Source organism: Myotis nattereri (genome assembly GCF_964212035.1).
Source record: "Myotis nattereri genome assembly, chromosome: 3".
NCBI classification, from domain to species: Eukaryota; Metazoa; Chordata; class Mammalia; order Chiroptera; family Vespertilionidae; genus Myotis; species Myotis nattereri.
Genome location: NC_138077.1, coordinates 3599873 through 3614055, shown reverse-complemented (window position 1 = coordinate 3614055; position 14183 = coordinate 3599873). Strand labels below are relative to the sequence as shown.

The 14183-nt window shown below is 41.5% G+C and overlaps 1 protein-coding gene across 1 annotated transcript in view; it reads right to left on the bottom strand.

Moving 5' to 3' along the window:
* Positions 1–262: 262 nt before the first annotated feature.
* MORC3 (MORC family CW-type zinc finger 3) overlaps positions 263–14183 on the bottom strand; it is a 48751-nt gene continuing 34830 nt past the window's right edge. Inside the window, exons 11-17 of the mRNA XM_081086437.1 lie at positions 12141–12263; positions 11962–12036; positions 10761–10806; positions 9180–9337; positions 4546–5443; positions 3319–3476; positions 263–1741 (exon numbers count right to left, since the gene is read on the bottom strand). Of these exons, the coding sequence (XP_080942563.1) occupies positions 1588–1741; positions 3319–3476; positions 4546–5443; positions 9180–9337; positions 10761–10806; positions 11962–12036; positions 12141–12263 (1612 nt within the window). The 3' untranslated portion in view covers positions 263–1587. The remainder of the gene's footprint in view (positions 1742–3318; positions 3477–4545; positions 5444–9179; positions 9338–10760; positions 10807–11961; positions 12037–12140; positions 12264–14183) is intronic.

Sequence of the window (14183 nt, the reverse complement as noted above, 5' to 3'; positions counted from 1 at the left end):
AGACTGCTGCCATTTAAACAGTTTCTTCAGACTGGATGGTTAGACACAGAAAGCGTTCCTTCCCGAGTGTAACCATAAGCACTCATGCTTACACTCCCTCAGCAGGAGCTCAGTCTCAGAGTCTACGGAAACAGCCGGGTCTTCCAAACAGAACTGTAGTAAAATGTGCTCAACTTTAGGGTCCTTAGTGAACACAATTTTAGTTTTCAAAATATAATTTGAATACAGAATTCTTTAAAAGTAATATCTGAAGAATTAGCCATCATATATATTTTTATTTTATTATAAGAACTTTTAAGTTTGGGGCAGATACAATTGTGACAGAAAACCAGCTTCATACCAAAAATACACTTTCAATTACTTTATCAAGCAAATAAAACAATCTTCATTTATTTGCTTTTTCTAGAACTTAATGTACAGTAAAAATTTTATATTCTATGTGACAGATATGTAATTAAACATACATACAAAAAAAGAACATGTATTGAATGTTCAGAAAAAGTAAAAATAAATAGCAATGATAAAACTTTGGAAAAAATAATGCACATTTTAGTTGTGGGAAATTAATTATATATACACAGTTAAACTTAATAGAAAGTCATCTCTTTAAAATTGCACAAAACAAGGGACCAAGAAAAGCAATTTAATGGCATGTGATACCATAATCATATGGCAATTTGTTGCTTAACTCCAGGACATAGAACACTTAGGTTCGTAATACAATGAAAGGTATGCAGTATTGTTCGAGAAAGATTGTCTTCCCCAACTCACTTAACCTGTAGTGATCCTATAAAAAAGGCTGCACAGGAAATTTCATTAAAAGAAATATTAGCAATTATTGTGCCCACTCCATGCTAAGCAGCCAAAAATGGGCTTAAAAGTAAACATGGTCACACAGTTAATATACTTGATAATTTTTTATACTAAAGATTATTTCCTTGTTGTATAAAAACACTTTAACGATGATTGGCAATCTCAGCATGAAAATATCCCGGCAAAGTGGATGGAGAGTTTCTGCTTACCTTATTTTCAGGAAAAAAATATTTCAGGAGATAAGCATTTATAGAAAAGGAAAGTTAATGCTCAATTCACTTACAACTTATCATGAGTATTAATCCATTTTTTACAAATGCCTATTTAAACTTCTCTGTAAGAAAATGAAAGGTAGCATTTCCATTTGCATTTATGTATGGCACAGCCCTCACTCGGTTCAGATAAAAATACACTTTGGGAAACCAGAAAAGATTGCACAAAGGTTAGGAGCAACCTGAAAACCTCTTGGTGAAAAACACTTATGTCCTTTAGGGCAATAAAAAAATATGTGCAGACTTAATTACAAATATTTACATTTTAAAACAGAAACATGAGTTAGCTATTCAGCTGCTCAATATCAATGATTCACAGGCATTTCAAACAGTGTGATAATGTGTCCACACATTTGTGGCCACATTTGAATGCATAGGATAAAGATTATGGTTCTTCAGTCTGTCACCTATTATATCTATAAAACAAAATTATTTACATTTTGAAAGCTGTACAACCAAAAGGACTGAGCAAATAGTTTTATTATATCGAATCATATAGACTTTAAGAACTACTGATTTCACTCATTTGTTCGACAACTTGTCCTAAAATCTCATCAACGACATCAACATCATAATTCACTTGCTGAAGATCGAGGTCAGGTACAATCATGGCCAGCAGTTGTCCCACATTAACTCGGAGAGATCGCAGTTTGAAGCTGCAAATACAAATATTACACTTATTTAAAGAAACAACTATTACGTTTATTAGATGAACACTGCAATACAATTTAACAGCTATGTAGGGCTTAATATTTTAGGGGAAATTAATCTGCTAATTTAATCACTCATAACGCAATGTAATAATTACGTATCTATTGGCGGTCAGTAGTGTTTCATAACACTAGTGGCTCTTTGGCTCCAACTTTTACAATTTTGACTTGAGACTGGAGAAAACATGGACTGGTAAAATATATAACTTATCACCTAGAAAACAGTGACATACAGTAAGAAGCCTGGCTGGTCTAAAATAAGAGTGCATCTCTGACTTTCAGCTGCCTTTGAAGAAAGTAGACAGAACTGTTCCCTCACACATGTTCTATGAGGTATCATCGCTGTGTGAGAGGAGAAATGATTCTGTGGTCAAAGACGCTCATAAAACATTGGGTTAATGAATGTTAAACAAGGCTTTTTAAAATGCAAGACTTCATGCTGAAGAGCACCGACTACCTATTTTTTAAATGCATTTACAGGAAGCCAATGTGTCTGTCTCACTTCGATGTCTCTCTCTTTCACTCTCCCCTCCCCCCTCCCTTCCCTTCCACTCTCTCTACAAGCAATGGAAAAAAATATCCCCAGGTGAGGCTTACAAAATAAATAAATAAAACATCATGAGTCACTCAGAGGTTAGTGCGCCAGAGGCATCTGGGATCCTGCTTCCGTGTGCAGTTTATCACACTGCACTGCGGCCAACCACCTGCACTTCTACCAGCACATGGATGCGGGTGGTCTGAGAAACACCAGTGGGGACTTTTCCCTGAGCCCTTTCCCTCCATGCTCATGTGCAGCACTCTATTGTTTCTATTTCCACGAACAGACTCAGTGAAGTTCTTTAAAAACTTAAGCTAGAAAACAAAGTAATAATATAATTGATGGTCAAGTGAGGGTAGTAGATTATTTCTCAACGGTACCTTTTAGCTCTGAAGTCCTATCATATTAGCCCTTCATGTCTTATTTATGAATGGTATACCATCAACACAGCACCAACACTGTCCCCCCTCCCACCTAACTTCTCCACTCTCAAAAACAAAACAAATCGAAACGGAAACCCAGTTCCATTTTATACCTGACTGAGATAGGGTGGGGGTAATCATTCATTTGCTGTTTTCTGATTTTCACAGAACTTCTTCCTAATAATCACCTGTACTATGGCAATTTTTAATGACGGTGGCATTTCCTAAAAGTTAAGATGGGGGAAGGCACATAGTAGTAAAATGAGGATGGCAGACCATAAAGTAATGGTGCCAAATACAAAAGTAAGAGAAATCAAACATTCCAAACCACCCTGACCAATCACAAGCTAGTCCTTCGGAACTCCTATTTCACATAAGTTGAACCTAAACTGTTCATCTCTGAAGGGAAGGGTGATAACATGCACTCCTTTTCTCTCTTATCTATCACCATGTTGGGATCACAGCAGTCAATAGCTGCTTAGAGTAGCTGTTAGATGTGTGATAGCAAATTAGTATCTCGCTAACCAGAACTGAGCGCAGCAAAGTGCCTCAACTGAAATTACCTTTCCCCATCAGCATAATTTACAGACTCCTCGATGTTACTTGAAGTTGAAACATCTGTTCCTCTTTGTTGACTTGCAGATTTTAATTGTTCAATTTCAGTTTTCAGTTCTTCACACTGTGAACGAATCTGTGATTTCTCTATTTGCAGTAATTCAACCTGACAAGAAAATTAAATTTACTATAAAATTTAGAAATACTGATATCAAAGCACAAATTTAAGCTAAGAAATGTAGAAAACCTGCTTGATGAAAATTACCACCAAAAAAATTAGACAAAACCCCCAATAGCTTTCAGTGTTTAATTTCATTTTTCCACCTTTTTACATTGAAAGGAAACAAAATGTCCATTACAACTTACTAAAAACATATGCTTCCTAAAAACTCAGAAACCAAGATTAAAATGCCTACGTGACGTTGATGTCACAGAGGCTTCTGTTCGAGCACACTTCCCGCTCTAAGTTATAACAGGAAGCTTAGACTGACTTTGATCGATGACATCTAGCTCCTAAACCAGTAACACGAAGATGAAAGTCTGACTGAGCAGTTATGTCAGCAGAAGTTATGTCAGCAGTATCTCCAGGAGCAGGCAGTACTGTTGTTTCCAAACTTTATTTAGCAGAGAAAAACCCTCCGTTCAAACACCACGTAAATATGATACATAAAATAGATGTTCTTTAAAAAGGAGCTACCAAGTTTGACCTGGGGGCAGTGCAGAGGCCACTACTTAGCTCCTGATCCTAAAATCTCCTTTTTCCTCAGTAAAGAACCCCCAAACAGTCTGCAGGTCCAAGGCACCCATTAGCCAGGTACCTTAAGTCCCAACAGATGGAATATACAACTTTCAGCAACAGCCTCCTCCTCTTTCCTTCTGCTTGGAATGTTAGCTACATGATGGCTGGGCCTGAAAAGCCAGCTCAGACCACAACTGCACGCTGTGAAGCAAAGGAACCCAGCAATGTCCTGTGCACTACAGGACATTACCAGACCAGCCACCACCGCTGAGTCCCAGCAGTGCCCATCTATCTCCAGACAGTTTAAGAACCAAAACTACCCCACACATTTCCATATGCCCCAGGCCTAATCCTCAGTGGAGAACCAGGACAGTGACATGCAATGAGCGGAAATTCGTACTAAGCGATGTGTTCCAATCCGGCAGCTGGCAGTGGTCTCAGGCCGAGATGGCCCTGGATTCCCATGACCACCAGGAAGCTGAGTGATAGAACTCACCTCACTTTTATACTGGTCCCTCTCGACAGTGCATTTGTCCAGCTGTCTAAACACATCATCCAGCTGCATGACCATTTCGTCCATCTCACTTTTACTCTCACTATTGGAACACTGACTGCATTCGTGCTTCACGTGCTGCGAAGCGCTGCACTGTTTCTTCAGCCTTTCTATTTCGTCCAGAGCTTGCCGGTACTGAGATGCCACGTGGTCTAGACTCTCAGACTGGCCATTAATGCTTTCAAGTAAATACACAGCATCGGTTTCGGTAGATTGATGGCAGGTTTCCTTCTTCACGTATTTGTCATTCATTTCCAGTATCCTCTGTTGTAACTGCCTGATTTGGTCAGTAAACATATGACATTGTCTTTTATAATCTTCTTTTTCTTGGGTAACTAGCAGCAGCTCATTTCTCAGTTCATTTACCCGGCACCCAGCATCACCCACAGCTTTATCAAAGGTCTCCTGCATTTCCTGTGGCTTCCCTTCAGCTTCCACACAGGATGGCAGTGCAGCTGTATCGTTTCTTGTATTGATGTCATCTTCAATCGTTTCTTCCTTTTTAACCACCACACCTGGGACTTCAGTCTGGGTGGCCACAGCAGTTGCCTGATCACACCTGGATGGCAAGGTTCCTGTTGAACTAGTCTGGTCACAAGGTTCAATGTCACCCATAGGCTCGTCCTGAAGCATGTCACCCATACTTTGCTCGATGTGACTCTGTTCTGGTTTCATTTCAACATTCTGATGATCTATTGCAGGCTTGGGAGTACTGTTCTCTTCTAAGATGATGACATCTTCATCATCCTCTCTAGAAGCTGGATTTTCAAATGCTTGATTACTCAATCTCGGAGTCTTTGCATTCAAAATTGAGGAACGAATAGGAAGTCTCCGTTTCATGCTGGAAAAGATTTTACATGCAAATTGTTATGAAATATAGATATGAACAAAATAGATGGCTTTGAATTACTCTACCTTAAAATGTGATGAAATACTCATGCTGATTTTTTAAAGCAGTGATATATTATTCCACAGTACTACCCAATGAGTTAACGGAGTACAGAACACGTTCTTCCTCTACACCTGCGAACACACTGCTGAGATGTCTAAAGTATCAGATCTGTACACTGCCAACATCTCTGCACTTGCTGTCCTCTGGGCATTTCAAGGTACCCATGTCCAACCCAGAATGCACCACCCACCACAGATCTGCCCTTTGTATTCTAGAGCTCAGGGAGTGGCACTGCCATCCCCATCTGCCCATCATGACCTGTATCAACATTCAGTGGTCAAGTGAGCCACTAAGTAAACCAGTATGCCCTATCCTTTCATATAAAACAATATTCCCTCATTAAAAATTGCCTCATTTTCTTCATTTCCTTAGCTTTCTCTGAATTTATCACCAATTGATTACTTTTTGTGCCACTTAAAGGGATATTTGTACTAGTTTCCTGTTTGGGCCTTCTGTGTCAGACCTCAGGTTTCCTTGATTTAAGAAAGATTTTCTGCCCCAGCCAGGTGGCTCAGTTGGTTGGAACATCATCCCATGCACCGAAAGGTTCGATTCCTAGTCAGGGCACGTACCTAGGTGGCAGATACGATCCTGGTAGGGGTGCATACGGGAGGCAATGGCTCGATGTTTCTTTCTGACATCAATATTTCTATCTCTTCCCCCTCTTCCTCTCACAGAAATAAAAAATAAATAAATAAAGTATCCTAAGAGGATTAAAAACAAAGAACTTCCTTTCTTGGCTTACTCTCTATCGAAGGGGTACAAACTCTAATAAAATCTTGAGAAAGCACACACAGGACATAAAAAATGTAAAATTTTGCATCATGATGATGTATTTACTTCTTGTGTTTACTGGCTTGGTTTCATACAGACTTTCAGGTTGCAAGTTACTTTCTCAAAACTTTAGAAGCATCGCTGATTTCCATCTACCATTCAGTGTGTCTGCCTGTCTCACCCTGCCTTTGTGCACTTTGTTCCTCCTACCAGCAGCTCTGTTCCCCCATGTCTAAAACTCCATGACATGCCCTAGCCGGTTTGGCTCAGTGAATAGAGCGTCGGCCTGCAGAATGAAGAGTCCCAGGTTCGATTTTGGCCAAAGGCACATGCCGGGGTTTATGGGCTCGATCCCCAGCAGGAGGCCTGCAGGAGGCAGCGGATCAATGATTCCCTCTCATCATTGATGTTTCTATCTCTCCCTCTCCCTTCCTCTCTGAAATCAATAAAGAAATATATTTAAAAACAAAAAACCTCCATGATGCTACTTGGAATGGTGCTTCCCAGACATTACGCTGTGTACGGAGGGGAATGAAGTCTTTCTCCCATTATTTCCTCCCCTTTGTGTTCAGATTCCCTACTAAGACGCTGACCTTCCCATCTCTTTTTCTACCTTCCAACTGCTCATCCTTCCCTTCTAAGCGGCTTACCTGTCCAACATCTACCCACCTCCCAGTCAATGTCACATGGTTTCTTCACTCCCTCTCAGTTTGTACATGGCGATCCTTGGCCATCTCTTTCTACTGCAGAGTGAGGGCTGGGCTTGTGATTCAAGAGCACTCAAACACTCCGCATCCAGAGCTTTTATCCCGGGAGCCCAGCGAGGGGAGGAAGGGAGAGGGATTTCTCACCACTCAGTACAAAACAGTGGCGCACTGACACCTTCAGCAGAAAACACTGCTCCAGAAGGGTCACCTTCCCACCTCCTGACACAACGAGAGCAAACAAGCCTCCTGTTCTCGGCCTAGTTCGCACCTTCAGAAGAACCGGTGTTTCCAAGTTCTGAGTCTGTTCAGAGGTCTCCGGAGTTAACCAGTTGATAGGGCATTGCCCCATTATTTTTCTTACCAGGCTTATTCCTAACCTGTCATTGTCAAGACCTACTTTGTCATTGCCACAGACTTTGACTCTATGAATCTGAGGAGTATAGGCTTTAAAATTAATGAAAATTTTCTTTCTATTCTTTGCTTCCATTTTAATGATAGTCACTTTTAAAAATAAATTCCATCATTTTTTTCTCTGTAAACTACAGATTTTTCTTTTTCTTACTTTGTCTGGAACCATCTTTATGAAGAAAAACCAAGAATACAAAGGAGACTGGTTTTAAAAAATTCACACAAGTTTTTTTTAAATTATATTTTATTGAATTTTTGTACATAGAGGAAGGGAGAGGGATAGAGAATTAGAAACATCAATGGGAGAGAAACATCGATCAGCTGCCTCCTGCACGCCTCCTACTGGGGATGTGCCCGCAACCAAGGTACATGCCCCTGACCGGAATCGAACCCAGGACCCTTCAGTCCACAGGCCGACGCTCCATCCACTGAGCCAAACCAGCCAGGGCTTCACACAAGTTTTTAGTTAAGTAGCAGTCCAGCCCCAAAAGAAGTCCCCTAAATGTGGGCTGTTAAGGGCAAACTGTTTAGAGCATGTCCTCCATGTACATATGCAGAAAGGCAGCTATTTCTACTCTTTCCTAAGGTCACAAATCCCTTGGAGAATTTAATGAAGGTCACAAAACCTCTGGGAAAATCTGGCTTCATTATCTCAGAGAGCCTTGTTCCAATGCTTCTCTTTCAACAATAAACATAAGTGTAGTCGGTCTGATCCACCAGTTCGCTCACCTCACCTGGATCTTTCCTCACCTGGTCATTCCATCCCCTCTGAATGGGCTCTGTGCACAGTCCTGCTTTCAGGAACCAACCGAAGTACAACCTCATCCCGAAGCCCTCCCGGGCCATTCCAGTCAAGAGCTGGAACTAACCGTTCAATCCACTATCACTCATCCCTTTCTTTCCTTCCTTCTCCAACCACTCCTCCAAAATACACAGTGTCCCGGGCTATGCTAAAAATGTATAGGTCACACTTGACATTATAATATTACTAGAGGCCTGGTGCACGGATTCGTGCACAGGTGGGGTGGGGTCCGGGCGGCCCACCCGGATCAGGGTTGATGGGGCCATTGCACTTGATGGGGTGGGGAGGGGATGATCGGGGGCGGGGCAGGCCAGGGTAGGGGCAGCAGGCGGTTGGCTAGCCAGCCCCGCGCCCTGGTTGAACTCCAGGTAGAGGGGACAATTTGCATATTAGCCCTCTATTACACTGAATACTGTTAATTATTTTATTTTTTTCCTTTACTTAGATACTGATAATCCTAAAAGCAGAAACCACCCTGGCCAGTGTGGCTCAGTTGGTTGGAGCATCACCCCTTACAACAAAAATTTGCAGGTTCAATTCCCAGTCAGGGCAAGTAAGGGAGGCAAGCAAGTGACGTTTCTCTCTCACATCAATGTTTCCAACCCCCCTTTCTCTCTCAAAAGAAAAAGAAAATCAATAAAAACATCCTCAGGTAAGGAGTAAAAAAAGAAAAAGCAGAAAATTTCATGCTATAGAAAATCTCAAAGAAGTGACAATTTGATCAAATTCCACAATAAATACAATTAATATTTTTGATTTAAATAGGTGGCATAAGTGGGATGGGATAAGTACATGTGGATACTATAAGCAGTCACTTGTCCTGTAGACTTTTTACATGCACTTAAACTACAATTTCTTAGATGTGCCTACAAGTGCCCAGGAAAGGCTCTGTTTAACTGTCTCCCCCAATGGAAAGCACATTTTTGTCACTGACCTGTTGCTCTCAGGCTCAGACTGGGGTGAACCCCTGTTGTTTACAAGTCGTGCTGCGTAAGTATTCGCTGCTTCTGAAAGATGTCCTCTTGGAACACTGTCCTTCACGGGAGAAATACTTGGCAAAGGGATTGTTGAAAACAACAGTTCAGTATTAATCTGTTGGAGGGGAAAAAAATTCTTAAAGGAATTCTTTTAATGTGCAAGGCCCAAAACAATACATTATTTTCCCTTTTCCCTTACTCAGAAGATGCTGAGAACTATCCTACCCTGTAACTTCCCTGTGCTACACGAGGGAGCAAAATACAATAGGCCAATGAGCCCCATCCATCCTGCGAGTGAGCTAAGAATGGTTTTACGTTTTTTAAGGTGTGAACAAAACAAATGAAAACTATGCAACAGAGACTATATGTAGTCCACAAAGCCCAAAACATTTACTATCAGGACTTTTACAGAAAAGATTTCTTGGCCCTGTACTATATATAGAACTTACCGAGATATAATAACTTTTTTCTAAGAGAAATAAGTTAAAAATAGTCATAAAGATACTGCCTTTAAAAACAAGCCCACTATTCTTACCGCCCCACGAGTTCTGTTCTCAACCCCAAATCCTAAGCTTTATACAAGAAAACATTTCAACATAATTATAAGCAAACACACACATCTGCAGCAGACCAAAACTTCCCACACAAGTAGGACCCCCTGTCACATACTCAGAACAGGCTCCTCACACCAGTGAGCAATCAGAAAGAAAGAAAGGGGCAGGGAGAGTGCTCAGCAAAGAGGGAGAGAACCCCACAGCTTCGGTCCAGGTTAGCACTGGAACCTAGCTCCTGGGTGTTCCTGCGTACTTTTCCTTGACTGCCTAGCAACAGGGTTCTAAAAAGAATGTCTGCCTTTCCGCAGAAGATGCCCAACTAAATAATAAAACTGAACAGCTCAGCACAGCCAGTGTGGCTCAGTGGTTGAGCATCAACCCAAGAGGTCGCCAATTCCTGGTCAAGGCACATGCCCGGGTTTCGGGATCAATCCCCAGTTGGAGGCGTGCAGGATGCAGTCAAGTGATCGTTCCATCAATGTTTGTCTCTCATTGGTGATGTTTCAATCTCCCTTTCCCTTCCTCTCTTTAAAAAAAAAAAATTGGGGGGGGGGGACAGTTTGAAGTTGTTGGGTTAAGAAGTCAGGGTTGGAAAGAGGGCAAGGAGGGGTACAAGAAAAGAGAAATATGTGAACTGAAAGAACAAGATCACTTCCATTTGTATGCAACTCCTAAGCTTTAAAAATATCTGTGCCCTAGCTGGTTGGCCTCAGTGGTTAGAGAGTCGGCCCTCGGACTGAAGGGTCTTGGGTTCGATCACCTGTCAAGAGCCTGGTTTAAGGTCTGTGAGGCAACCAATCGATGTTTCTATCCCCCCCCCACCCCCCCCACCCCCCCCACCCCCCGGGCAACTACAGTAAAAAAAAAAAAAAAAAATCAATGGGAAAAATATTCTCATGTGAGGATTAACAACAACAACAAATTTTTGATAAATTACTCCCTCCCCAACATAAGGCCCAGCCATCAAACGGGAGGCTTCATTACCTGAGGGAGCCTTTCCAGCTGTCTGATCCTGTATTTGTCCTTGTCTCTTAAAAAAAAAAAATGAAAAACGTATTTAAATCTACTTCGCCATTATTGTTCAATTCTGTCTTGCAAAGAGACTTGCCATCTCACTCCCAAGTCCCTGGGTGTGCACACTGGAATCAGTGGTGCGTGAGGCAGGGAACCCCTTCCACCCTCGGGCCCGGGGCCTCCGCTTGCCCGCCCTCCCCACTGTTTACGGGCCTCGGAATGGGAGTACCACACAGGCCTCCACTGGTCTGTCTACCTCCGTCCTGCTGGATTTAAACCGTGCTCCATAAATCAAAACTTCCAGAAAGTTCTTGGTGAACTCTGCCTTCCGTGTGCAGCACATCAGTCTAAGTTCACCAAGGCTGACCCACATCACTCGTTACCTAGCGCCCCCAGCCCACCTCCATTTCCACATGCTCACTCACGTATTTCCTCTAGTTGAGTCAACAAATCATTGTGCCCTGTACATTCATCCTCCCTTCAAGGCCTCTTACAAAAATGTCCTTCATGAATTTTCCTGATCCATGTCGCCCTCTCCATCCTGGGGCCAGAAGTGATCTTTCTTATGGCCTTCCCAACAGGACTAGATCGTGCCTTGCATGGTACTTGTTATCTTCTAAGTGGTAATATTCACATCTCACCTTCCCTGTTAGACTATAAGCTCATACAGGGTAGCATTCACTTATGATGCATCTGTGTGTGGCCCCAAAAGACAAACTATTCTGTATGCTAACTATCTTGTACATAGGGCAGCAATAAACAGGAATGATAAAAAGAGCGGGTATCCACAGCATAAACTTTTTTTAAAAAGCACTTGCTGTTATGTACCCCACAACAAAATCATTCCTTCGGTCATAATCTTTGTGGCTGTACAATCAACCCCTGAACAAGGGTCAGAGCCGTGCAGGTACTCCTAAACTCGGACTTTTTCTCCAGAAATACAGTCAGATTTCTGTATCCCTGGGTGTCGCATCTGCAGATTCAACCAACCATGTGCACAGAAGGCCACTTAAGTTGTAGGCAGATTTTTGACAGCAGGAGTAAGGTGTGGGGGGGTTGGTCGGCGCCCCTAACCCCCACTGCTGTTCAAATCAGCAAATACTGCAGACACATCACTGTTGAGGTTTTGGGTGTTAATTATTTTCCCACTGCAAATCAGTGCCGCTCTCACCTCTTTTTGTAGGTTTTTTCATAAGTCGGATGCACCAAATCCTCATCTTCAGGTTCTTCTGGAACATCACAGTTTCTAGTCAGAAAAATCACAGTGAAGAACAGGTCAGCAGTGCTTAGTCATACACCTTGAACAGGATTTCCTCCTTTCCAAAATGGACACTCCCAACTATCTGGTACCTGAACTGTGGGTCAGGGTTATTGGAGCAATACCATTTTTCTGGGAGTTGATCTATCCCATCTGGTAACTTTCGCCACTTTAGACAGGAATCACATTGAACCCACGTCTGATCAGGACGTTTCCTATAATAAAAAAACAAAGTATTAGCATGGAAACATGGATGCTAAATACACTTCCATTAGCTTATCTGTATCATTTCCATCATAAAATGCCTCTATTATTTAATTCTATCCCTAAAAACTTATAGCATCTATTATTGTGTACACCAAGTTAAACCAAAACAATTTTGATTACCTTCAAAAGGATAAAAATACAGACCAATTTAGCAAAATGACTTAAATGTATTATTTAATAGCATACTATTAAACTTGCTCCATGATAATAAAACTCAAACCTAAAATATTTCAAATATCTTGCTCTGAAATTTATAGTTAGTACCTGCAATGTCAAATCTAGTATATTTATTAGCAAAATAAATCACCGGGTACAGAAAACCAGACAAGTTGTATTACTACAGTTTAAGCAATTTTTTATAATTGTATTTCATTTTTATCCTCTATTATAGCCCATCTATGAACTTAAAATTTATATATTCTTTCAGTTTTAAAGTACTTCCTTACTTTTATCATTTAAAAATTACACTGATCCTATAAAAAATTGATATAGACCAGCCGTGGGCAAACTACGGCCCACGGGCCGAATCCGGGCGGTTTGAAATGAATAAAACTAAAAAAAAAAAAAGACCGTACCCTTTTATGTAATGATGTTTACTTTGAATTTATATTAGTTCACACAAACACTCCATCCATGCTTTTGTTCCGGCCCTCCGGTCCAGTTTAAGAACCCACTGTGGCCCTCGAGTCAAAAAGTTTGCCCACCCCTGATATACTGATATAGACTCATTTGACATATGAAGACTTCACCTTAATGCCTGTAACTTTTTAAATATAGTTTAAAAAAAAATGCATTTACAGTCATATGAGACTTCAAACAGTCCAGAAGTTTGCGAAGAAAATATAAACCAATTTCAGGAGGTGACATTATTGCATGTGTATAGAGACACACACAAAATAAATGGGAAATTAATACAGAGTTGTATCTTTGTTTTTTCATTATACATCTTGAACTTCTTCCCATCGGTACACACAATACACAGCAGTACTCATGCACAGCATTATTACTATGTGCCAGTGTGTTTCTGAGCGTTTGTCAGGCATCATATCTTTTAACTAGAGGCCTGGTGCACAAAAATTTGTGCATTTGGGGGGAGTCCCTCAGCCCGGCCTGTGCCCTCTCGCAGTCTGAGATTCCTCGGAGGATGTTCTCTTGCCAGCGGGGAGCAGGTCTAAGCTGCAGCCAGACATCCTTAGCGCTGCTGAGGCGGCGGGAGAGGCTCCCACCACCACTGCTGTGCTGGCAGCCGTCAGCCTGGCTTGTGGCTGAGCAGAGCTCCCCCTGTGGAAGCACACTGACCACTAGGGGGCAGCTCCTGCATTGAGCACCTGCCCCATGGTGGTAACAGTGTGCCATAGTGACTAGTCATTCCCAGTCGTTCTGCTGTTAGGATCAATTTGCATATTACCCTTTTAATATATAGGATTCTTACAATTCTAGGCAAAAATTGAAGCTTATAAGAGGCTAAGTAAGAAATTCAATGTCACTTGGTTACTTAAGCAGCAAAACTAGATTCCAAACTCAAGTCTGGTTTATGAGATGATAACACAACACATGGGTAAAAACTGTTTCATCCATCTTTTGTGACTACCTATAAATGTATATATTCATTAGTTCACTATTCTAAAATGTTTATTTTTAGAAAGACAGAGAGGGAGAAAGGGTGGGAGGGAAACATGTCATTGTTCCACTTATTTCTGCATTCACTATTGCCCCTTGAATGTGCCCTGACTGGGGAGAGAACCGAAAACCTTGTCATACAGGGACAAAGCTCTAACAAACTGAGCTTACCTCCCCAGGGCCTATCATCAAGTCATTTTATGGTATGCTGATCTAAATTATAGAATTTAGTCCTTACTTTGGGTTAG